A 23,044-nucleotide genomic window follows, 5' to 3' on the forward strand; every position below is an offset into this window, starting at 1 on the left:
GAAATTTATTTTTTTATAAAAAAAAAATCTGAAAATAAATAAATTATTCAATCATCTATATCATAATAAAATAATTACAAATCATATATTTAATACAAATAATTATAAATCGTGTATTTAAAATAATTCCAACAAACGATTATTAACAAAACTCGAATCCAAAATTTTTTTAATCGAAAAAGATAAACTTCAATAAATTAAGTCAATTAGTTATTGATACTTGAAATTCATGTTATACCTTATCCAGTGGAAACTGAGGACATTTTTTTCCCATTTTTCCTTAATACTTCCTTCCACTTGTTACTGACAATCAGAAAAGAGAAAATACCAAGAAATACTAGAAAAATTGGGAAGGAAAAAGTGGTCGTGCCATGCATGAAATCAACGAGAAAGAGTTGGGTTGCCACTCATATACGTGCGCCAGGTCGCCCATATCACGTGGAGGACATGTTCCCTACTTGAGGCTCCCTCTCCACAAGTTCGTTATTAAATCCTTGTTAAATTGTGAGATGACATACAATTGATGTTTACAGTCATCAAATGAAAATGAAACGCAAGATTTAAATCTCCACAAAAAGAATTAACTCAAATATATATACTTCCCTTTGAGCATTGATCATCAGAATTTTTTTTTTTTTTTTTATGAATATGATTATTAGAATTATTAATTCATCAAAAGAAGTAGTAAATATTGCAGTAAACGTAATCTTGATTTCTTTAAAACAATGATTAAAACATGAGTTTGATGTTTGTAGAAGTTATGAAGAGGATAGAAATATTAAATATAACATGCATCCATGCTGCTTTCTTCTGAAAAAGAAAATTAGGCATAACAATTCCAAGCAATGCATCAATGCTTCTCAGCATCTGAATTGAACAGTGAACTTTTTATATTAAATTTTCTTTTCAATTTTCCGTGCAGATAAATATTAGAAGAAAGTTTCAAGGAACCAAAGCTAAGAGCATGCATGCATGATGATAATTAAAAATTAGCAGTGAAATATGCTTTTGCATTGGCTGCTAAAATTGTTTTAATGAGAAGAAAATTACGCAAACAAGAGTCATGAATGCAGGTGCTTAGGAGGAAGACTTGAAAAGCTTATAATACTTGTCAAAACCAGAAAGGCAAAGCTACATTCAGCTCCTGAGAAACTTCCAAGGCCCTGTTCCTGTCCCTATCCTGCAAATATAGTTCATTATTTATTTTGGATTCTCCATATATCCAAACAATTTTGGACAAATTTGTGTCCCTCAGACTCTTAACCTATATTCAGCCACAAGAAAAGAAAGAAAGAAAGAAAAAAACAAAAGGAAAACAGTATAATATAGTAAAATCATACTAAAAATGAAAAATTACCTCCAAAATCCAGCACATGCTCGAAGACTCATATATATGGTGAGAGCTATCCACAGTCCAATGAATCCATAACTGGAGGAGAGAACAGACAAACACATAATGCTGACAATGGCAACAAGAACCTGTGAGAATGAAGAATGCAATATTAATTTCTTTTCTAAAAGCACAATTGGAATGATTCTGCACCCTAGTCCTTCACCTAGTAAACAAAAAGAATTAAGGGGATAGAATCAGGAGGTAAGAACAACTCTTAAATGATGGGAAATTTTCTGCTACTACTCCAACCTCTTGGTGAATGAATAGGGTGCTATGCTATAACAGTTTCACAACAGTATTTTCCTTGTGATGAAAATCAGAAAATCTTTTGCCTCGAAAGAAACAGATACCTACTTTCTATTCTAAACAGTGAGTGGATAACGAATTCCAAAGATAACAAAAGTATTAAAACATGTTTTCATGACATCAAAAATAGATAATAGACTTGCCAAGGAGAAGGCAGAATATGCAAAGTCAGATGCTCCAAAGTTGACACCATCAAAAACAAATGCTAAAGAATTGATGGGCTGAGTAGCTGCAACAAACTGAAAAAGTGGAAATGGATATTAGTTCCTGTCCTTTCGGACTTCTGGTGATCTGTGGGGTTAGAATAGGTTGAAAGCTGTCTTTTTTTTTTGTTTGTAGGCAAGAGTACTTACTGGAATGCCTGTGCCAATGAGGTGAAGAACATTGACATCTTTTGTAAATAATTTTGCTCCAAAACTCAGTCCTCCTCCAAGTATGACTGAAAGTATCAATCCTAGAACCAATCCTAACTGCAGCGCATATACATTGACTTTTAGAGGAAATCATGTTATTGAAAGGTCACTTGATGTTTATGGCATATGATACGGCACCTGCAATACTCGAGATGCAGTGACTGTTGCCTTATCATAGTCCTTTTTTGCAAATGCACTTGCAAGTATTGCCTGAAAGAATGAAAAGCATTTAAATTACAATAAGAACAAGTCTATCCCAAAAAAAGGTATAATCTGAAACAGCAGAAAAGCAGCAAGAAAACAATGGGAGTGCCTGTTACTGTTAGTAATGACAAGAATTTTCTTATGGTAGCAACCTACCACCAAAATGTTTTTCTTTTTTGCTTTTGTTCTTTATACGAAATATGCTAAATACTGAAGGTACATCTTTGCTTTTCACTTTTATAGCTTTTACTATTGGAGCAAAGTGAATTTAATTACACGTCAGAGTAGTAATTTCAGCACATTAAGATACTACTTTGGTTAAGGTTTTGAAAGATAGGAACATAAAATCATCACCACAGGGGTGCAATAACTAAACAGAAGCGGTTCTAACCTGTCCAGCGACAGCCAACCCATCAGCAAGAAGAGAAGTCGCCAACCAAACTTGCAAACATACTTGAAATGCAGCCATGGATGTTGATCCTTGTCTGGCAGCCATTGATGCAGAAAGGGTGATACAGAACGTAACAGCCATAACTCTTATTAACAATAGAGAACCTGAATTCAAACACAAGAATCAAGTGGGATAGTAAGTAATCAATTAAAATAGGCTGATACAGATTAAATGCTCATAGACAAGTATGAAAACTTGATGCACCAACTACCTATGAATATCTGATATAACTAATGAACATAAATTACTCTTTTTACCAAACTCCCTGATGATTATCCTAATGGCAAAATGGCATTTACAAGACAAGCTAAAATAAACATTGATTCTATCTGACACTTTGACGATTAACACACACAGACACAGACAGGGACAGAGAGAGGGAGAGAGAAAATGAAATGAATAAGCCCTAAAATTTCCAAATTGCAAATATTGTTGATATTTGAGAATTTTTAGAAGTCAAATTTGAATTTACCATTCTTAAGAAATCTACCAAACTGTAGATGTTTTAAGTTAGGAGATAAGAGATCAACTTGACTCATTAATTTCCACAAAAGTATAACTGAAATGAGGTACCTGCAATCACCATAGACATTAAAATACAAAATTAGCAAGTCAATGCATTTGAATGTTTATAGCATGATAAACCTATTGGTGAACATTGATTGTATATAACTTACTGAGATATCACATGAGCTATGGCTGCACCACTGACACCCAAACGGAAAACATAAATAAATACTGGGTCCAATATGATGTTTGTTACATCTCCTGCCACTGAGTTTAGATCAGATAGATGAGAACAATTTTAAATGGTCAGTAGATGAGAAATGGGCAGAAAAAAGTTTTTGTGTTTCTTGATGTGTTAAAGAAGATCAAAACCATATGCCAAACTCTGTTAATAGGACATACCAGTGGCATATAAAGGAGTTTTTGTGTCTTTAAATCCTCGAAAAACGCCTTGCATGGCTAACGAAAGAAGAACTGCAGGAGCACCTAGTGACCTTAATGTTAAGTACTGCTGTGCAGGGTTTAGCATGGGTGAATCCTACACAAATGGGCAAATCTGCTGTCACTACTGTTGCAGTGTAGATTAAGGCATTGAACACCAAACCAAACTAATGAAACCAACAAAAAGAAAAGAAAGAAATAGTTGTTCAAGAGCCTCTTCTTGTTCTCTCAACCTGAGTACTTACTGAATTGACTCCCATGAAGTTCAATAGAGGTTTTGCTCCAGAAATCAGGAATATGGTTTGGAGGAGACCGAGGATGCCACCAATAACCAGTGCTGATGAAGCTGATGGGATATGCCTTCTTTTGGGCTCAAATTTAGCAGTGTCAAAACTGCATCCTAGAGTTTTTGGCCAGTATGGACCATCATTAGATTCTGAAGATCAGATTCAAACTGTAGATACTTTTGTGCATGAACCAATTTAAGGTAAAAGTATTTTAATTGAAACTGATCAGACCAAAAATTGCAATCAACTTGATCTTTCATTTCAAAAAAGAGAGAGATAGAGGTGGCCATACCTTTTTGTGGTATTAACTCTTTATTTTCAGTATTTACGCATGAACCTGTTTCCAAGTATTCACTTTCTTGTGATTCAGAGCTCATTCCTCCAATTGTATCTTCCTCAGCCACAAAAGATGTTGTGACACTGACAAGAGGGAAGATTGCAATTCTGGAGACTTGATTGAACAAGGCAATAGAAACTCCTACAGCAGCGAGTTCGACAGGACCTATATGGATCAAGGAAAACTAGGTAAGTCTTCCCATCAAAAAACTTTCTCCTCAAGACAAGATGCTGACTGTAAAGAGAGGACAGGCGTTTCAAAGACTTTAGAATGGTTAAGGAACATAATATCTGTCAATTCCTTTCTACATTCTCAAGAAATTAACAAGAAAAATAATCTTTCAAACTGGTGTAAATATTTTTCTTCAAAATATGCTTCTCCTCCAATTCCAACACGTTCAGACATAAAGAGCAAAGAAAATACCTATTTGGCCAATGAATGCTGTGTCAACAAGAGAAGCAATAGGGTCAGCTGTCAAAGCCAGTGCAGCAGGCAATGCAATTTGTGCTATCTCTGATCCAAGTTCATCCAGTTTAAAAACATGTCTGCTCATACAATTGCAAAATCAGACTAAATCCTAGATATATCTCTTAAGGAAAATTTTTATCAAAAATAATAAAATTCAAGTCTTCAAAAGCCATGTTGTTCACTGAGAGTAAGGGCCAACTTTTATATAATTTTAAGATATGACATTCAAATCAATGTTTCTTTCATTTTTAAATGTTTTCAAGTAAATGTTGTTTTAACTATTTGTTAAAAGAAAATTGCTCTTGTGCTTGCTTATATATGTTTCATCAATAAAAAAAAAAGTGGAATATAGAAACCTAATGAATGAAGCCGTGTCTCATAAATGATTTTTTCATGAACCAATGAAAATTGAGTTAACAAGTTCGAATGCAATAATGAAGATGAAAAGCTAATCAAACTGTTGAACTGCCTGTCTTACCAGCAAACTAAATGTGTGCAAAGCAAAATCTGGGAAACATACCTGGCATCCTTGAAGAAAATGAAAAAAGAAAGTTTCATCTTGGGCCTAGCTGGATTTGTATCATCTTCTTCAGTCATCATTTTGGTAGGGTGATTCACTGAGTTGTCTACAGGATGCAGAATTAATCAAGCCAATGGCATCAAACTGTATATAAACAGAATCTCACAAACTGAGCCCTTCTAATTCTACCTACTAATAAATGATAAATTCTTGAATACCTGGGAATAAAAAGTTGGTTAAATTGATAATAAAAAGGATAATAACGGGAAAAAAAAAAAAAAAAAGAGAAGTATATTAACTCAAGCTTTTTTTTAATCAGGTTACAGGCACATGTATCAAACTTATACCAAATAGGCAACACCAGTCAAAACAAAACTTCCTGTAAATTCAACAACACAGAAAAATTATGTACCTGTCTCTTTTCACTGTGAACTCCAAGAAGTTTCCCCTGCTTCCAAGTCACAGGCTTCTTTGAAACCTCAACACACAGAAAAATTCTGTACCTGTTTCTTTTTACTGTAAGCTTCAAGAAGTTTCCCCTGTTTCCACCAAATAATAATAAAAAAAAGTCTTCAGCATTGAATGTCTCAAGAGCCACAAATACCACACTGCACAGGTAATTCAAGGTCCAGAAGAAAAATGAAAGCCCTTTCACTTTCTCATAAATCTCAACATGGAAAAGTTAATACTACAATCCCATCTTGGAAACCTCGAACACCCCATCAAAACAAAACAAAGCTGTTTATCAACACACGACCTACCTAAATTCAACTCTTGAAGAAGTATCTAACTTTCCACAGTGACACTTAAATAGACCTTAAACAAGAATAAGGACATACCACTTTACCAACCAACTTTCCTGCTTTGCCAGAGAGAGAGAGAAGTTGTAGCGTGTGGAGCAGTCTGGAAGGATGCATTCCTCTGGCTAGAAGAATAAAATAATATGAGGTAGGCCCTGGTTGATTCTCAATGGAGTTGCCAAAAAAGTTAGATTACAAGTGTCAGTATCAGATTCAAGAAGAAATACCTTTTTGCATTAAAATCCTGAACAGTCACTGCATACATATGAAAATTTGCCAGGTGTCCCACTGTTTGAGGCAGAAAATTACTTCAACGTTTAGCAAATCAAAACCATTATTCATGAACAAAACGCATAAAATAAAAAAAATAAAGTGCTCAATATTTATCATTTTAATTTAGCAGCTAATATTCAATTAAATTATATTGAAATCAGGTAGAGGGATTTAAATTACAGATATAAATACATTTTCGATTAGGTTATATTTACCATGATTATAAAAATAATGAATATTATCATAATCATTATGATCATTACGTTTATAAATTTTTTTCAAATTTACATAATTTTTTATAAAACATAATAATTATAATTATAATTATAATTATAATCATTAAAAATTTTTTTCATGATTTTTAAAATAATGAATGACACATGATGTGATTTTATTTATATACAAAATTTATTTACAAGTTTTAATATTATAGTAAAATATTCACATTTAAAACATCAACAACATAAAAATATTAAAACAATAAAATCATTAATAAAATTCAAATAAAAATAGAAATCAAAAATCAAATTAATGTATTAATCATTTAATATTTTATTTTTTCATCTAAATTATAATATAATATACCTTTCAAATTTATATTAAAATCTTTCATCTCAAATTTTTTAATCTAAATCAAATTAATTCTCAAAACTTTTCAATTTTAATCAAATATTTTTTTCCCAAAATTTACCCCTAAATTTATTAAAAAGTTAATATTTTTTTGGTCAAGCATTCACTGAATTTAATGCCCACCAAATTCCTCACTACATTCAGATATTTTTTTCAATTAAAAGTGTAAAATTCCTCTACATCCACCGCCAATGGCAACCAACCTTTTTTTCATTTTTTTCTAAACCCCTACTTTCTACAATTCCAGCAAACCTTCCATCAGCTATGGCAGCCAACTTTCTTCCAAGCTTTCATCCTAATCCAATTTTTCACCTAATTAATGTCATGATTCATCTGATTTCTTCTTCTATCCAACCAGCACAATCCTAAACTCACACCCACAGAATACTTATCGATAGATTTTTGAAATTTTAAAATTTCAAACAAAATTTCTCTAAAGTTTAAGTTTTTTTAAATCATATAAAACATAAATTTACAAACACTTAAACAGAGAAGAAAAGGTAATTTTAAATATTTTATTATTACTTGATTTTAATAAAAAAATTTTGATGTTTGATTGAATTTTTTTTTTTTATTTAATCATTGTAAATTTAAGATTTCTTTTCTGTGTTTAGGGCTTTTATTTTGTTAATCTTTATTGAAATTTTAGTGTTTGATGACATCATGTACTAGGTTACATGATGATGCCACTTAGAGTTTGATGTGAAGGTCAAATTACTTCTAAATTTTATTATTATTGTTATTATTTTATTATTATATGGACCAAAATGATTGACTTATAAAACACACGAAGTGGAAAAAACGTGGAGAATTCTCCTACTCATATATAGTCCCTCGGCCCGCACCCCAAAGAAAAAGTGGTTTGTGGAAAGACAAATTTGTCCATGATTCGGGGATCATTTAGAAACTGAGGTGGGCCAGCTTGGTAATTTGAAAGAACATACAACTAATTGATGAGACAGAAGTCACACTTAAAAATTTGTGGACCGCATTAAAGGAGTTAGTACATGTTTGGTTGATATTATTTCATCCTAAAATCTTAAATTATTGAGTTTTTAAGTTATACTTATAATCATTTAAGTTAGGTAACATTTTTTTTGTTCACTTATAAGTTCTAAACAACTTCTTGTTTAATCAAACAATCTCGTATTTTTATTCTTGTTCACTTGTGATTTTTTTATTTAAGTAACCTCATATTTTTAATTTCGTTAACTAGTGAGTTCCGATCAAACTCTTTATATAGTACCCCATGCGAGTAAATATATCAATACATCTTTTAAGTCGAGTAACTTCGCATGTACATCCCTATATCCTATAGGGCAAGCAAGATGGTCCAAGTTGTTTTAATGCCACTAAATTTGCACTCAATCACAAGTTGATTTAATTTATTAACATTGCTTTCACATATTACTATATTTGTTGGTATATATATATATATATTAGATATTATTTGAATTCAAAATTTTAAATTATTGAATTTTTTGATTTTTTTATATATATATATAATATTTTAATATCATTTTTAATGATATAAAACTTTTTATTCACGTATAAATCACTTCAACAAAAAACTTTCAAGAACATGCCACTTCAAATTATCCTCTGCCAATTTGAAAAAAAAAAAAAATCAACTTAATTTGACAATTTTATTTTTAATATTTCAAGTTGGAATTATAAAACGTATATAAGGAAATTGACTACATGGGAAAAGAGTAAGACTGCATTGCATTTTTTATACTCAAAATCTTTATACAGACGCAAAAAAAAAAAAAAAAACAAACAAACAAACAAATAATAGAAAGGATTTATTTTTTCTTCATTTACCTACCTCGTTCACGCATCAGCTTTTCGTTTAAAAAGTGTTTACACGCATGATCATACATACTTTGATAAAAGTAGTTCTTTTTTCAGAGAAAAGGAGCTTTCGTATTCTTAAATACAAAAGAATTTTAAAAAATTATTATGTATGTAAGCTTCAACAATCCTTTTTATGTTTACATAATATTTCCACGTTTTAGTGTGAATGAAGCCAAAGGATATACTCCATTAATTTTTGTTATAAAAGAAGTATAAAAAATAAAATATTAAATATTAAATTTATTAAATATTATAGCTTAATAATGCTCCATCAATTCTTTTTAAACACTTTGAAAATGTTTATTGCTTAGGAGGATTTCCACTTAGGATTTAGCCAAGTTGCGCACTCTCTTATATTTGTTTGATTTGGAAGTTAGAGTGATGTAAATCATGGTTGGTCCATGTAGGATTCCAAAACGCTTGCATTTTAAGCGGTTCGTCTCTCATTGGTCCTCTCCTCTTTGAGGCTAAAGATCTACTCAAACAAGATCTATCCAATCTTTCAATTTTTACTTTCAATATTTAACTAACTATAAATAAAGAAGTGAAGAATTAATTATTGAGTTAATAAAAAATAATTAAATGGTAACCTAGTTGTGACAATCCGATCGACTCATTTGTATAATTTTAAAAACTTTTAATAATACTCCATACTCAGAAACAGATTTACACTGAGGATAGCTGGGGGGGGGGGGGGGGGGGGGGGCAATTGCCCCTTGAAATCCTAAATTTTTTTTTTAAGTATATTATGATATTAGACAAAAATTTTAGTATTTTTATATTTTACCTCGATTAAATTAAAAGAAGAAAAAGAATTTTAAAATATTATAAAGTATAAATTTACTTTAGTAAAAAAAAATTGACTTATTTTAAAAGAAAATAAAGTATTACATGTAATTATTAATAAATTTTAACTTATAAATAATTATTTTATGTAAGTCTCACTCTAATTAGCATAAATCACAATCTGATATTATTTTTCTTTCATTTACCTCGTCCATCTATTCTCCTCTCTTTCCATTTGTAAACTTCTTTTTCTAACTTATATAAAATATCATTATATTATTATAAAAAGGTCCAAACCAAGTATAAAATGATAAAATATTTGTAAAAAGAAAAAAAAAAACATAAATTAAAGCTAAAATAATTTTATATAATAAAATATAAATAACGGGTAAAATGGAATCACAAAAAACCACTCATGATATAAAAATTTATTTTTAACATATTGAAGTACTTTCTTCTTTATATATATAAATATATATATTGATAATGTTATAAGATGTTTATTTAATATTATTTAAAATTTTTAATAATATAAATTTGATGTAAAATAATGTTGTAAAGATGTAATCTAACAAAATTGTAGAGAGGAAATCTAACAAAATCTAAAATTTAGAAAAAACTAGTATCAATTTAAAATTATTAAAAAAGTTAAAAAATATATAGAAGTAACATGTTGTTGGTCTTATTTTATATTTTTATATTTTATCTTATGTCTTATAAACTATAAAGAAATTTTTTATACATTTGATATTGTAAGAAAAATTTAAAAATTTTCTATTAAAAGTCTGTTTTATATTTAGACATTATCTTTGCATTAAATAAAAATTTTTAAGTAACAATATTAAATAAATTTGTCCCAATTAAAAAAAAAATCGAGATCCGTCTCTGTCCATAACGGATAAACATAGCATGAATAAATATTAGACGTCAGACTTGAAATCTTATTCTAAGCTTGGCCCAATAATACCAATTATTTTGTATAGCCCAAAAGGTTCATTGGGCATAAATTTTTAAGCCCAATCATGCAAAAACTTTCAACTACCAAGTCCAACCCATTTGTATTTTATAAAAAAGAAAACGTTAAAAGGTCTATACAAATTATAAGTATATTTTTAAAAAGATTTTTATATCTAACATATTATCTCTTCCTCAATTTGAGGGAAAATAATGCATTAAAAGAAAACATATTTTCTAAACTAACAGCTTAATAAACCTTAGCAAATATATATGAACACCCACTAACCGAATCCTTTGGCAAAAATACAATTGATTAATCAAATTTGTCTTTTCATTTTTGAAAGCACGAAGATATAAATTCGACGGAGGTAAACAAATCCTTTTCCTTATCAAAAAGGATAAAATATATATATATATATATATATATATATATTTATATATAGTAGTTTTATTCAAAACGGACAACACTTCCTCACACAAGATTCCCAGAGGCATTTCAAAAAAAAAAAAAAAAAAGGAGACCCGTCAATAAGCTTCAACCAAACAGAAACATGCTTCCTAGGCACCAACTTATACCACTAATAAACCAAAATTTGGCTGGTAAACTTTGAGGACAACCAAGCATTCAAATAATTATCATGTCATTAATCTCATAATAAATGCCGGCAGATGCAATGCCGTTGTCAAAATTTGTGGTACAATATCTAATTTCTGCTCCAAATAGTAGCCCACAAACTAAAATGTATATTTTTGTTCCAACCATAGGCTCAACTAAACCCCATCAAGATATTATTTGCAAGGAAAAGAATCAAAGACAAAATTTTAACCTGCTTTGGAAGTGAATAAAAGATAGTAAACTCCCACGTTAGGGTGAGCAAAAATCAGAGAAATTAAAGCTTGGTGTCTGCAAATTTTATGACTACCCGCTTTACCACAAGCCAATAGCCTTCCACCAGATGCCTCCAACACCGAGCCAGATAATAATATTGACAACAGACATAAGGAAACCATAACCCCACCATTTGGCTAGGGGTACATAGCCAGCACCATAAAAAACGGGCGCAGATCCAATGCCATAATGTGTAATGCCACCCATGAGGTTGGAGAGGAATGAGAGAACAAGGGCTCCCAAATATGGTGGAGTGCCCAAAGCACTAGCCACTGACAAGAAGGCTGTAAACATGGCACCAATATGAGCGGCTCCACTGGCAAAGAAGTAATGCGAGTAGAAGTAGAGAAGAACCAGAATGCCAAATGACAATTGCCATGAAAGACCTAATCCGCCAACGACCTGTAAAAAGTGCAGATCATACACATTAAAGGCAATTTCGAAATGCTAATTGATTAAGTTTTAGCCTAAATCCAATTATACATCCAAGTAACAGGACATGCAAACTTTAAGTGAGGTCAGACCTCTTGGTAACGGCCCTTATGCAAAACATATAATATGATCGCCAACGCAGAAACATTGGACATAGCAATATCAAGACAATGGTTAGCCTAAAAGTAAAAGGAACATCCTAGAGCACTGTTAAATCAGACTCAAAAGACATTTCAAAGTGGTACGATGAAACATTAATCGAACAGGAATATAGAACTAGAGCGAGACAGAAAATCATACTAGAATGGATATATCACAACATAAAACATAAGTACTTCAATAGTTGTCATTATTTAAGAGAAGGATATAAATTGCCAACTGTTTTCTTTTTTCTTTTTTTTTTTTTTTTTTTTCATTTTAGGGGACCAAGAAGGATTTTGAGGGAAAATTAATGTTATTCATACAAGCATTTTCTGGAAAGTAAACCACCACATATAGAATATGGTGATGACCCTTTGGCAATTCCTTTAAAAGTTATAGTAGTCAAGACATGGCAGAGAGAAAATAAAATAAGAGAAAGGAAACAGAACAAACCTTAACAACATTTTCACTAAACCATGAGATGAGACCATATTTGTTCAAATACCCAGCCATGGCAATGAGTGCGGCAAACCATGTAAGCGTATCCCATGCAACTGATTCAGCTAGACACTCCTTCCATGTGACTACCCCAGTTACAAGTAGGACAGATAATCCAAGAATGGCAGCAGTAACAGCATCCATGTTTAACATCCCTCCAAAAATCCAGAGCCCCACCTAATGCAACATAAGAAGGTATGAGAAGACTCATGATATAGTAATATACACTCTTGCATGTAGTTTTACATACATGAGTAGTACCTAATGTGATTCATGCCACCATATGCACGGTAAATGTAAAACATTTGCACAAATGAGGACACAAAGTAATACAACCAGAAATAGCATTAAACTTCTTATTAATAAGTTGAGAGCAATCAATATTGCAGAAGAATATAAAAATTGATTGAATTACAGAAACCTAGTCATATTTGATCAGATATTTCCTCTTGCAATATACCAAGATCAAGGATTCAAATCAATAACAACGAGGTACCGAGAGATTCTATCACATGCATGATTCGTTTCCAACTAATGGAATTGCAGCAGTGATTTCAGCAATTCAGGCACAGCCTTGATATTATTGATGTTTGAATCCAGCTAAGAAGCACTTGAAATAAAATATGAAAACCTTTGAGGCCAAAAGAGCGAACATTTACAATGGCAAAAGGAAAACCTGACAGCTTGCAATTTTTCCTCAAAATCCTACGTATAGCTTATACAAAAATGGTCTAGACTTATACAAGTTTATGATGGCAACCTTGAGCAATTGCTATCAGGCTTATTTCATTTGATAATCATTAACAATGAAAGAATCGCATGACACATTCTATGTTTGACCAAGTTACTTGTTAAGATGTATATTAGAAGCAAGATTGTGAGGAAGTCTCTCCTCTCCAAGCCCATCCATAACCGAACCTGATTGTTTGACTCTTAAGGTATATATCTAACCTCTGCCTCCAAAAACCAAGTAAAAGAAATGATATGATATGAGGGTTAAGAAAGAAGATGAAAAAGGTTGTTTTTGATAGAAAGGAGTGGTGCAAGAAGATTCAAAACTACAACCTAACATGATTCTTTTTTTAGTCTTTCATACGGCCAACCCCAGAGTTATAAGGCTTAGTTTGTTGTCGTTTTATCTCCAAAAACAGACTAATTCAGAAGTTCACTTCAAAAGCCTCATTGACTAGCAACAAATCCGTGTTGACCTTCCACCAAAGTCAATCATCAAAAATTGATTTCAAAGGAATCTTGGGCCCAGAAGAGCAGCTCCAATAAGAAATCAACACTGCGTCTGACCAGTGTAGAATTTTTAAAGGAAACCAAAATTCGAATAGAAGCTTTCACATGAAACACCTAACTGTCTCCGCATTTTTATAAGCTTTTACATCAATCAAGAAAAACTCTCCAAGATGTAGCATGAATACTCCTAAAGAGCAAAAAATAACCACATAAAATATAACACTCATCCAAACTTCCCTATATGCATCTGACAAATTTACATTTTCCTAAAAAGTCCTAATTTTTATAGCATCTCTTTCCCTCATCACTAAATGTAATCTAGCAAAGTACTTGCTAAGGGCAGTTCTTCAAGGAAAGACAAAGTATACAGCAACAGAGAAATGTACCACTGTCACAAGGTCAAAGTCAACTACTACTCTGTGGAATCCAGCAAAATAAGTACCACAATTAACAGAGCTACATATCAATCATCTACCGAGAGGTCCGAGACAATTAAACTGGATTAACGATCTTAAATGGTAGCACAATATGGAGGGCTCTACAACGAAAATGTGGCTACTCTCGTGACCACACGTCACCATTGTCCCCTACCAATTATTTTCGAGTGCGACATTTCCAGTTGATAGAGTGTTATGGTGGACAAAACATATTTTCTTAGTTATATAGGCATAATTAAAACATTCATAATCCTAAAGAATCAAAGATTAAAAAATTGATTAATAGAGTATTAATCTTGTTATACCGTTAGAAGCAAAGTCCCAGCCATAATAATCTCATTCTTGGACATCGGTCCCATCTTCTCCAGCTTCTCCTTAGCAAGCTTTGGCGCGTCCGGACTACTCTTCACCGTTGGCGGATAAATTACATACAACATCAATGGCACAACGAGCAACGAAACTAAACCTGGCACGATAGCTGCCTTAGCCCAATCCGTCCATCCAATCTGCTGTTTAATCGTATTGAAAGCTAAATTAGCACTTAATGGATTCGCCGCCATTGCAGTCAAAAACATCGAAGAAGAAATAACAGAAGTTTGGAAACACGTGAGCATTAACCAGGATCCTAATTTATTCTCCGTTCCGTCACCCGCATTGCTTCCACAAGCGACGCAGAGAGATTTGACTATAGGGAGGAAAATTCCTCCGGCGCGTGCAGACACGGACGGAATTGCCGGCGCTAATAGAGCTTCGCTGAAGACTAAACTGTAGCCTAAACCTAAAGAGGAAGATCCAAATAGGGAAACGAATTGGTAAGCGATTCGATTACCAAGTCCGGTCTTGATGAAACCGCGAGCGAAGAAGAAGGCAAGTGCGATGAGCCAAGGAATGGGATCGCCAAAGGCGGAGAAGGCAGCTGAGAAGGTTAGGGTTTTGGTGAGTACTGAAGCGCCGAGTCCGAGTAAAGCCACGGCGCCGAGTGGTAACGGTTGAGTGATGATGCCGACAATCGTGGCGAGGAATATGGAAAGTAGTTGCCACGCGTTACGGGAGACTCCGGATGGGACGGGAACGAACCAGAGGATGACGCCTGTAGCTATCGACGCCATTAATGGCTTTAATGCTGCACCTTGCCATGGTTGCTGCGATGGCGGAGTTACGGCAGCTGGAGTTGACGCAGCCGCTTCGACAGTTAACTTCCGGTGGTTGTTTTGGATTCTTTTATTTGAAATGATTGGAGTGACACTTAACGGTTTAATGAAGCTGGAATTGCTTGAAGTGGATTTTGAGAAAACCGGATGGGCCAGGACCGAGTTCGAACGCGATCTGGAAGGGAAAGCACGTGATTTGATACGTGAGAAGCCGAGGGAGGAGCAGGAGGTAGTGAGTGCGATGGACGCCATTTAAAACGGTGGCGTCGACGGTGGAGGAGAGGGAGAAATGAGAAATGAGGGAACCGAGTGAAAGGTGGGGTTTATATTTGTTGTAGGTGAAAGGGAGGATGAGGATCAACGCTGGCCGCTAGACCAATATCAAACAGTGGATACGAAGTTTGGAATATACGGTTGGCTTTGGTGGTTGAGATTTCCGTCTATGAATTTCTCACGTTAGGCCAACGGCCCGGGTTTTGTATTTATTTGACAAGAGGACGGGGCAGCGTCCATGTGTCGCGGTGTTACTGGATCAAAGTTCAGCATTTTGGTGACGTGGGAGGTGTGGAAAAAGGTGGACCAATGGAAAGACAGGATTTACACGTGGTGGATTGTGAATGGGTATGGGGTTCTGAGAGCGAGATCCGGAAAGGGGATGTTTTCTGTTTTCGTTGATGGCCACGGCACTAAGCAGAGAAGTGGGAGCTCTGAGGCCAGAAATGTGTGTTTCGGAAGGGGAAATGAAATGACAAAGTTGCCCTCAAGGGCCCGGCAAATCGTGGAACAGGAGCCACAGAAATGCACATGCGCTGACGCTGGTGCGGAGCTAGGATTTATATTTGTATGATCGCATCAATGGAGAAGTAAAAATAAAACGAATAGCGTAAGCAGTCAGCGAAGCAAGAGTGTAAATAAATTGAGTCGAATTCATGTAATAAAAAGTTTAAATTTAAGTTTAACTTTTAATTCACGATTTGATATTTAATTCGAATTCAATCGAATTTTATTTTTTTAGTTCGAATTTGATTTGTGATTAAAATTAAATTATTTGAATTTATTTAATTAAATTTAATTAATATATAAAAATAAATTCGATTCATATACTCGATAAGAGCTTGATTATATGTGTTTGAACTTGAATTTGATATATTTTATTAATTAAAATAATAAAAATATATTTAAATATAAAAATTTGATTAGGCTCGCGAGCTACTCGAATCAGATATAAAAATACTCAAACTCAGCTCGATCGATGAGTAGAGCTACTCGAAATCAAGCTTGACTCAATAATAATCGAATCGAATTTGAATTTTATTTAAATCGAACCCGAATAATTTATGAATACTAATGTATCATTTATATTCCTACAACAAAAATAAAAACTAGAAAGTGAGAAGTGCAAATGGGTGGTTCAGCCACATGATCCGACAGGTTGAGTTTTTTTGGCATTTTGTTTAAACTTTTTTATTATAATTTATATTATCTATCATAATAAAAAATTAAGTTTTTACACCTGTAAGCACAGATAATTTCATAATTAGATAATATTAAAATTTATAAAATTTTAATAAATATATGATTTTATATTATATTATCAATATCATATTTATTTTTTAATATTATATTTAAATTTTAAATATAAATATGAAAATTCTAATAATAAAGACAGATTATATTGTTTCCTTTATCCTAATAATTTGAATATAAATGCTAGTTTTATTATTTTTTTAGTTATTTGATAATAAAAAAAATTATTTGTATCACAAATTTATTCTATTTAAATTTTATTTTTCAATAAACAATGTATTTTATTTATTTAAAAAGAAGAGAATATCTTATTATTATTACAAATGGTACAAAACTATATATTGATAAATACAAATGTAAAATTAAGTGTAAAAAATGTCAGTGAAAATCTTATATACTCACACATTATACTGTTAATTTGAGTAATTTGATAAATTATGAAACCTTACAATTTATAATTGCAGTAAAATCTATATTTCTTATTAAACTTACTTTTGAAGAATTGAATCCAAAAAAATTTACACATACCAATCATATTGCATTTAAATTCATTATAAAAATATTGTTAGGACTATATTCTTTAAAATTGGTTTATATTAATTGTATTTAAGTGATTTTTCTCTATTAAGATTTAATCTATATATTATTTGTGAAGCTTTTAATTAAATTAAGTCTTATACATAAAAATAAAAATACATAGACATAAAGAAAATATTAGATTCTTAAGTTTTAATATAATTATATCTTAAAATTTATTTAAAAGAAAAATTCATTATCCCTTACATAAAAAATTGATCCTGTGAATCATATTAATGAATTTGTAATTCTAATGCTAGAAAAGATATATTATTGAATAATTAGTTAAAAAACTTAGATAAAATAATTTTATTTTTTATTTTTAATTAAAAAAGTATGAGAGTCAACTTTATTAAATCCAGTAAAAAGTTTTACAGTGAAAAAATAAATAGTACAAAGACCATTTATCATTATTTGTAAATAAAGAAATCAAATAAAATTATTGAATTTGATTCTCCAATTAAAAAAATAAAAAATAAATGTAAAACAATATAATTCTTCTTATAATTTTTGAATTATTAAATGATAAATTTAGAATATATAAAAATTTTAGTTAAAACTTTGTTACCACACATTAGAACTTTTTTAATATTTTAACTTTGTATAAAAATTCAAGTGAATGTTCCATAAAATAAAATTTTTAAAATTTTAAAAGATAAAGAAATTACTTATACTTTTGAAAATAATGCCTTTTAATTAATGAATTTATCAACAAATATGTTCATTAATTATCATAAAATTAATTATATATTATATATAATAAATTTTAATAATTAATTATGATAATTAGTTTTTTGGGCTTTCTCTAGCTTGTTGTTTTCTTCAATTTAAAGTAATATGTATTTATTAATTATGTTTTCCTGGCTTTCTTTACCTTTTCATTTTTTTTTATTTTAAAAATAATATTTATTATTTAATTGTGTATATTTAGCTTTCTTTATCTTTTCAATTTATTTAATTTTAAAAATAATATTTATCTATTAATTATGATCATTGATTGTGTCATTTGGGTTTTATTATTCTTTTGGTTTTTTAAGATATTAAAGATAATATTCACTTATTTATAATTTGATTAATTGTGATAATTTATCATATTTTTTAAACTTTATTTATCTTTGATTTTTTTTATTTTAATAAAAATATTATATATTTATTAATTGTGATAATTGATTGTGTGATTTTTTTTGGTTTTTATCTTTTGATTTTCACAATTTTAAAGAGATATATTAAATTGATTATGTATTTTTTTTTTTTGTCTTATGGCTTTACCTGTTCGTTTTTTTCAATAATATTTATCTATTAGCTATGGCAATTTATTGTTCACTTTTTGTTTTTCACCTTTTCATTTTCTTCAACTTTAAAATTATATTTATTTATTAATGTGATAATTAATTGTGTCTTTTAGGCTTTTTTGTCTTTTAGTTTTTAAAAATTTTAAAAATTTTATTTACTTATTTAAAATTAAATTAACTATGATCATTGAATATGTTTTTTAAAATTTATTTGCCTTTTGATTTTTTCGATTTTAGGAAAAATAATGTCTATTTATTAATTGTGATAATTTATTATATTTTTTGTTTTTCTTACCTTTTGGTTTTTCATCATTTCAAAGAGATAAATATTATATTAATTGTGTATTGTTTTTTTTTTTTTTTTTGCCTTTTGACTTTCATCAAGCTTAAAAATATATCGTCATGTATGTGTATATATATATATATATATATTAAACTCTTTATTTATTTAATAAGATTTTCAAATAATTTGCATTAATATGTATTTAAAAAATTTCATAACAGGAATAAAAAATGTATAAATTACTAACGAATAAAGAGATATAATTACAATAGTAGTCCTACAAAAATAAATTGTATTATAATAATTATTTAATATATGATATTTAAAATTTTGTTAAAATATATTTAATTTTTAATTTTAAATAATATATTAAAAAATAATTTTGTAACACATGAGTTAAAATACCCTACTGGAGTAATGAAAAACATTTATAATGTTAGAATATCATTAAAAGCATTCCTTTAAATAGTATGTATTTTTATTTGTTATAAACCAATTTTTGTTTAGGAAATTTTAGTGGATGTTGAAAATTATAAATATTACAATTTAACTCGAAGATTGATTAATTTCAAAAGAATGAGGTATAAAAAAATTTCAAAAAAAAAGAGATTTTAATAAATTAACTATACTTAAATAATATGAAAAGGTAAGAAATTCATTATTCAATATTGATTATTAAATTGATTTATCTTTTAAAAGAAGAAACAATCCCTTTAATGAATGTATCAATCTCATGAGAAAGAGGAATGCAGCCCCTAAGAGATAAAAAAGCTACTTAGAATACTTTTCATATTTAAATGATGAAATTCATGAATATTTATGAATTTATGAATTTTACTATTTTATTTTACTCTAAATAAAACTATCATATTTAAATGATGAGATTTATGAATTTGGCATTAACTTTCTAGTGTTCATTTGACCTTAAATTTATTTAATAGGAAAATCTTTAACTTTTCTCTTTACCTATACTTTTACCTTTTATAAATGAAAATTTGTAGTTCAAACCTAAGCTTTAAGTCATGAATGTGGAGGAATAAAATGTGAAAAAATAATTATCTTTTTGCTAATTAATAAAAACATAAATTGCCTAAAAATGTAAAACTTTGGACTTGATCTTAAAGCCACTAATCAATGCCGTGGATAAAAAGAACTATTATCATTAACAAATTCAAGATGTTCTTTTGAAAAAAATTAAATTGAAAAAAATATATAAAAAAAGTTTATAAATTTAGTCTAGGTTTCAATTATGGATTTTATGAATTAGCATTAGAGCCAAAATTTAACCAAATTCACATATATTTATAGCAATAATATTTTAATGTGTCTCTTCTTTATTTTGTTAAAGTAGGAATTCAAATGAAAATTCTATTATTATAAGTTATCGCTTTAATTTGTGTTTTCAACTACAAGTGCGAATGAAAAAAATAAAAATAGTATTTAAAGTGTAATTTTGATAAGAATTTATTTATAAATAAAATATGAAAATAAATAAATAAATTTAATTAACCATGAGATTTCTGAAATTAAAATTAAACACTTAAAATCAAATCGAGTTTATATATATATATATATATATCTAATGTAAACAATATCCATCTTTTGTTTTACTATAAAGATTTTTATTATATAAATCATCACTTTAACTTGTATTTTAATTAAATAATAGGTACATAAGAAGAGAAAAAAATTACTTATTAACAAAATTAAAATGTTGTTTTATGAATAGTAAATTACAAAGAATATGTAAAAATAAATACAATTTATTACAGTTTTTATAGTATTTGTCAATGTTATATTAAACTCTTAGCTTCCATTCAAATTCGTACAACTTTTTTTCAAATAATTTTTATGTGTATTGGATCTTTTTAGAAGAAAAAACTATACAAAAATTCTATAATTAAATCTTTTCAGTCATATTTTAAGTAGTTATTGTAGAAGAAAATAAATATATCAATTTTAATTAATCAAGTTAAGTTATTATTTTGATAAAAATATTAAATTTAAAATAGTAAAGTAAATATATTCAGTTATAAGATTTATAAACCTTATATGTATTTAATATTAACATTTTCACTTTCTTTTTGTGAATGTTTTTACCTTTTAAAAGGAAAAACTATAAAAAAAAAAGTTGTATTATTATAACTAAAGTATTATCACTTAGTGTTCGAGTTTAACAAAGTAGTATAGTGAAATAAAGTAAAAAAAAATCATAAATATTTTAATTAAATATTTTGATATAATTTTATTTTATCTAATAAAGTTTATCTCTTTGATTCGCTTAACTCAATACCTATAAAATAAAAATTTTAAGATCTAATTGTTAATTGACAAAAAAAGAAAAAAAATTAATTTTTAGAATATTCTAGTAGACTTCAAATAAGTATTTTATTTTACTTGAAAATGGTTCATTTTATTTATTTATTTATTATTCTTATTATTAAATCTAATGTTCATGGCAAAAAATTTTAACTTTATTATTAGTAATAATCTGATGTAAAAAAATTCTCAAGACACAAATAAAAATTTTGAAAGTAACATTGATTTTTATATATTCATAATCTCAAATTACAAAAAGATTCATTTTTTTTGGATCCCTTGAAAATATAGGACGATAAATAATTAAATAAGTACAAAAAGATTTTATTTACTCATCATAAATAAAATAAATAAAATCTTTTTAATCTTTTTCCCCATTTCATTTATCAAAATGATTTAATTGTTGATAGAGTTTTTTGGAAGACAAAAAAATCAATAAAATAAAAATTATAACTTTAAATTTAAGCGAACAGAGTTAAAATGTTAAATATATTGAAAATAATTATCTATAAATGGCAAATTTATACCATGAATGTAATTACAAGTGTAACATTTCATTTTTAAATACTAAAAATTAAAAAAATGCTTTCATTTTAAAATGCATTTATTTCATAAAACTTATTAATTTTATAAGTCTCTTGTACATGTTATATTATAAAATTATAAGAATTATATGATTATTTTAGTCATATTATAATTAGTTTGATTGTTTTTATCATTGTAAACCTTTAAATCTACCATTTTAATTAATTTAAGAAGTTTAAAAATAAAAGAGAAAATGACTTACTTAAAAGACAAATATGCTTTTTTATTGAGAAAAAACTACATTGATCTCGAGTTTTTGAAGAATTTATACTGCTACCTTAACATAAAAAATCAAACTATAATCACATAAAAAAATGAACTCATATATTATCAAAAATTTAAAATTCTTGTAAAAAATTTAAACACATTGAAAAAATAGAAAAAGAAATAAATTTTATGTTAACTTTGTTGGCCTTAAATTGATTAAAAGTTTTGAGTTGATAAAATAAAAATTTACCTAACTTGAATCAATCTCTGCTAATCTTAAATTAAAAATTTTTCTAGCCTTTTATCTTATCAAAATTCATTTAGGAACTAAAACAAAACAAATTATCGAAAAAAAACGGGTCAAGGCATTTTTTGGATAAAAGACAATCATATAAACTTTCACCCTCAAAAGAAATGGAAAACCATAAATCACAATAAAATCAAACATAAAAAATATAAATGTCACAAAACAAAAAAAATGGATCAATAAATTTTAACAGATAATGGTTTTAAAGATAATGAATACAAAAAAAAAAATCAAAAGTCCATAATCCAAGAAACATGATAAATAAAAATTGAGAGAAAAAAGTGTAAAACAGACTAAAAAAACTCACATAACTCTCACCCTTAAAAGAGATAGAAAGCCATAAATCACAAGGTTTGATTAATAAATTTTAATAAATAATGATTTTAAATAAAATTAATACAAAAAAATCAAAAGTCAATAATCAAAGCAATATGACAAACAATAATTGGAAAAAAAAGTGTAATTGATACATGAAAGACACTCATGTAACTCTCACCCTTAAAAAAGATAAAAGACCATAAGTTACAA

The 23,044-nt window shown here is 28.9% G+C and overlaps 2 protein-coding genes across 8 annotated transcripts; both read right to left on the reverse strand.

The window, feature by feature from the left end:
* Nucleotides 1-868: 868 nt before the first annotated feature.
* On the reverse strand, nt 869-6,336 carry LOC111302737 (protein DETOXIFICATION 42-like). Of its 7 annotated transcripts, none has more exons than XM_089742813.1 (15): nt 6,167-6,336; nt 5,740-5,866; nt 5,328-5,471; nt 4,763-4,884; nt 4,295-4,504; nt 3,961-4,115; nt 3,677-3,812; nt 3,445-3,541; nt 3,240-3,340; nt 2,708-2,871; nt 2,251-2,322; nt 2,053-2,169; nt 1,843-1,938; nt 1,358-1,479; nt 869-1,180 (listed from the first exon to the last, which is right to left on the reverse strand). In XM_089742813.1, the coding sequence occupies exons 3-15, from the start codon at nt 5,405-5,407 to the stop codon at nt 1,138-1,140; spliced, it is 1,515 nt and encodes a 504-aa protein (XP_089598939.1). In that variant the 5' UTR covers nt 5,408-5,471; nt 5,740-5,866; nt 6,167-6,336; the 3' UTR covers nt 869-1,137. The 7 variants fall into 7 exon arrangements, with proteins under 7 accessions (XP_089598939.1, XP_022754251.2, XP_089598936.1 ...); XM_022898516.2 differs by having other exon boundaries at nt 5,328-5,433; nt 6,167-6,296; XM_089742810.1 differs by having other exon boundaries at nt 3,961-4,151; nt 5,328-5,433; nt 6,167-6,296.
* Nucleotides 6,337-11,254: 4,918 nt separating this feature from the next.
* LOC111302738 (dicarboxylate transporter 1, chloroplastic-like) lies at nt 11,255-16,108 on the reverse strand. The gene is made up of 3 exons (XM_022898520.2): nt 14,575-16,108; nt 12,546-12,767; nt 11,255-11,921 (listed from the first exon to the last, which is right to left on the reverse strand). The coding sequence occupies exons 1-3, from the start codon at nt 15,670-15,672 to the stop codon at nt 11,559-11,561; spliced, it is 1,683 nt and encodes a 560-aa protein (XP_022754255.2). The 5' UTR covers nt 15,673-16,108; the 3' UTR covers nt 11,255-11,558.
* Nucleotides 16,109-23,044: the final 6,936 nt, after the last annotated feature.

This window comes from Durio zibethinus, chromosome 13 (assembly GCF_047325235.1).
Source record: "Durio zibethinus cultivar Kanyao isolate XHJ-2024 chromosome 13, ASM4732523v1, whole genome shotgun sequence".
In the NCBI taxonomy this organism is placed as follows: domain Eukaryota; kingdom Viridiplantae; phylum Streptophyta; class Magnoliopsida; order Malvales; family Malvaceae; genus Durio; species Durio zibethinus.

Coding starts and splice junctions, on each gene's coding strand:
- LOC111302737 (XM_089742810.1), bottom strand. CDS start 5,407: ATGATGACTGAAGAAGATGATACAAATCCAGCTAGGCCCAAGATGAAA. Junction 2,323..2,707: donor GGTTGGCTGTCGCTGGACAG/GTTAGAACCGCT, acceptor TCATTCTTTCAG/GCAATACTTGCAAGTGCATT. Junction 1,939..2,052: donor TCATTGGCACAGGCATTCCA/GTAAGTACTCTT, acceptor CCACTTTTTCAG/TTTGTTGCAGCTACTCAGCC.
- LOC111302738 (XM_022898520.2), bottom strand. CDS start 15,672: ATGGCGTCCATCGCACTCACTACCTCCTGCTCCTCCCTCGGCTTCTCA. Junction 12,768..14,574: donor CTGGGACTTTGCTTCTAACG/GTATAACAAGAT, acceptor ATGTTGCATTAG/GTGGGGCTCTGGATTTTTGG. Junction 11,922..12,545: donor TTAGTGAAAATGTTGTTAAG/GTTTGTTCTGTT, acceptor CACTTTTTACAG/GTCGTTGGCGGATTAGGTCT.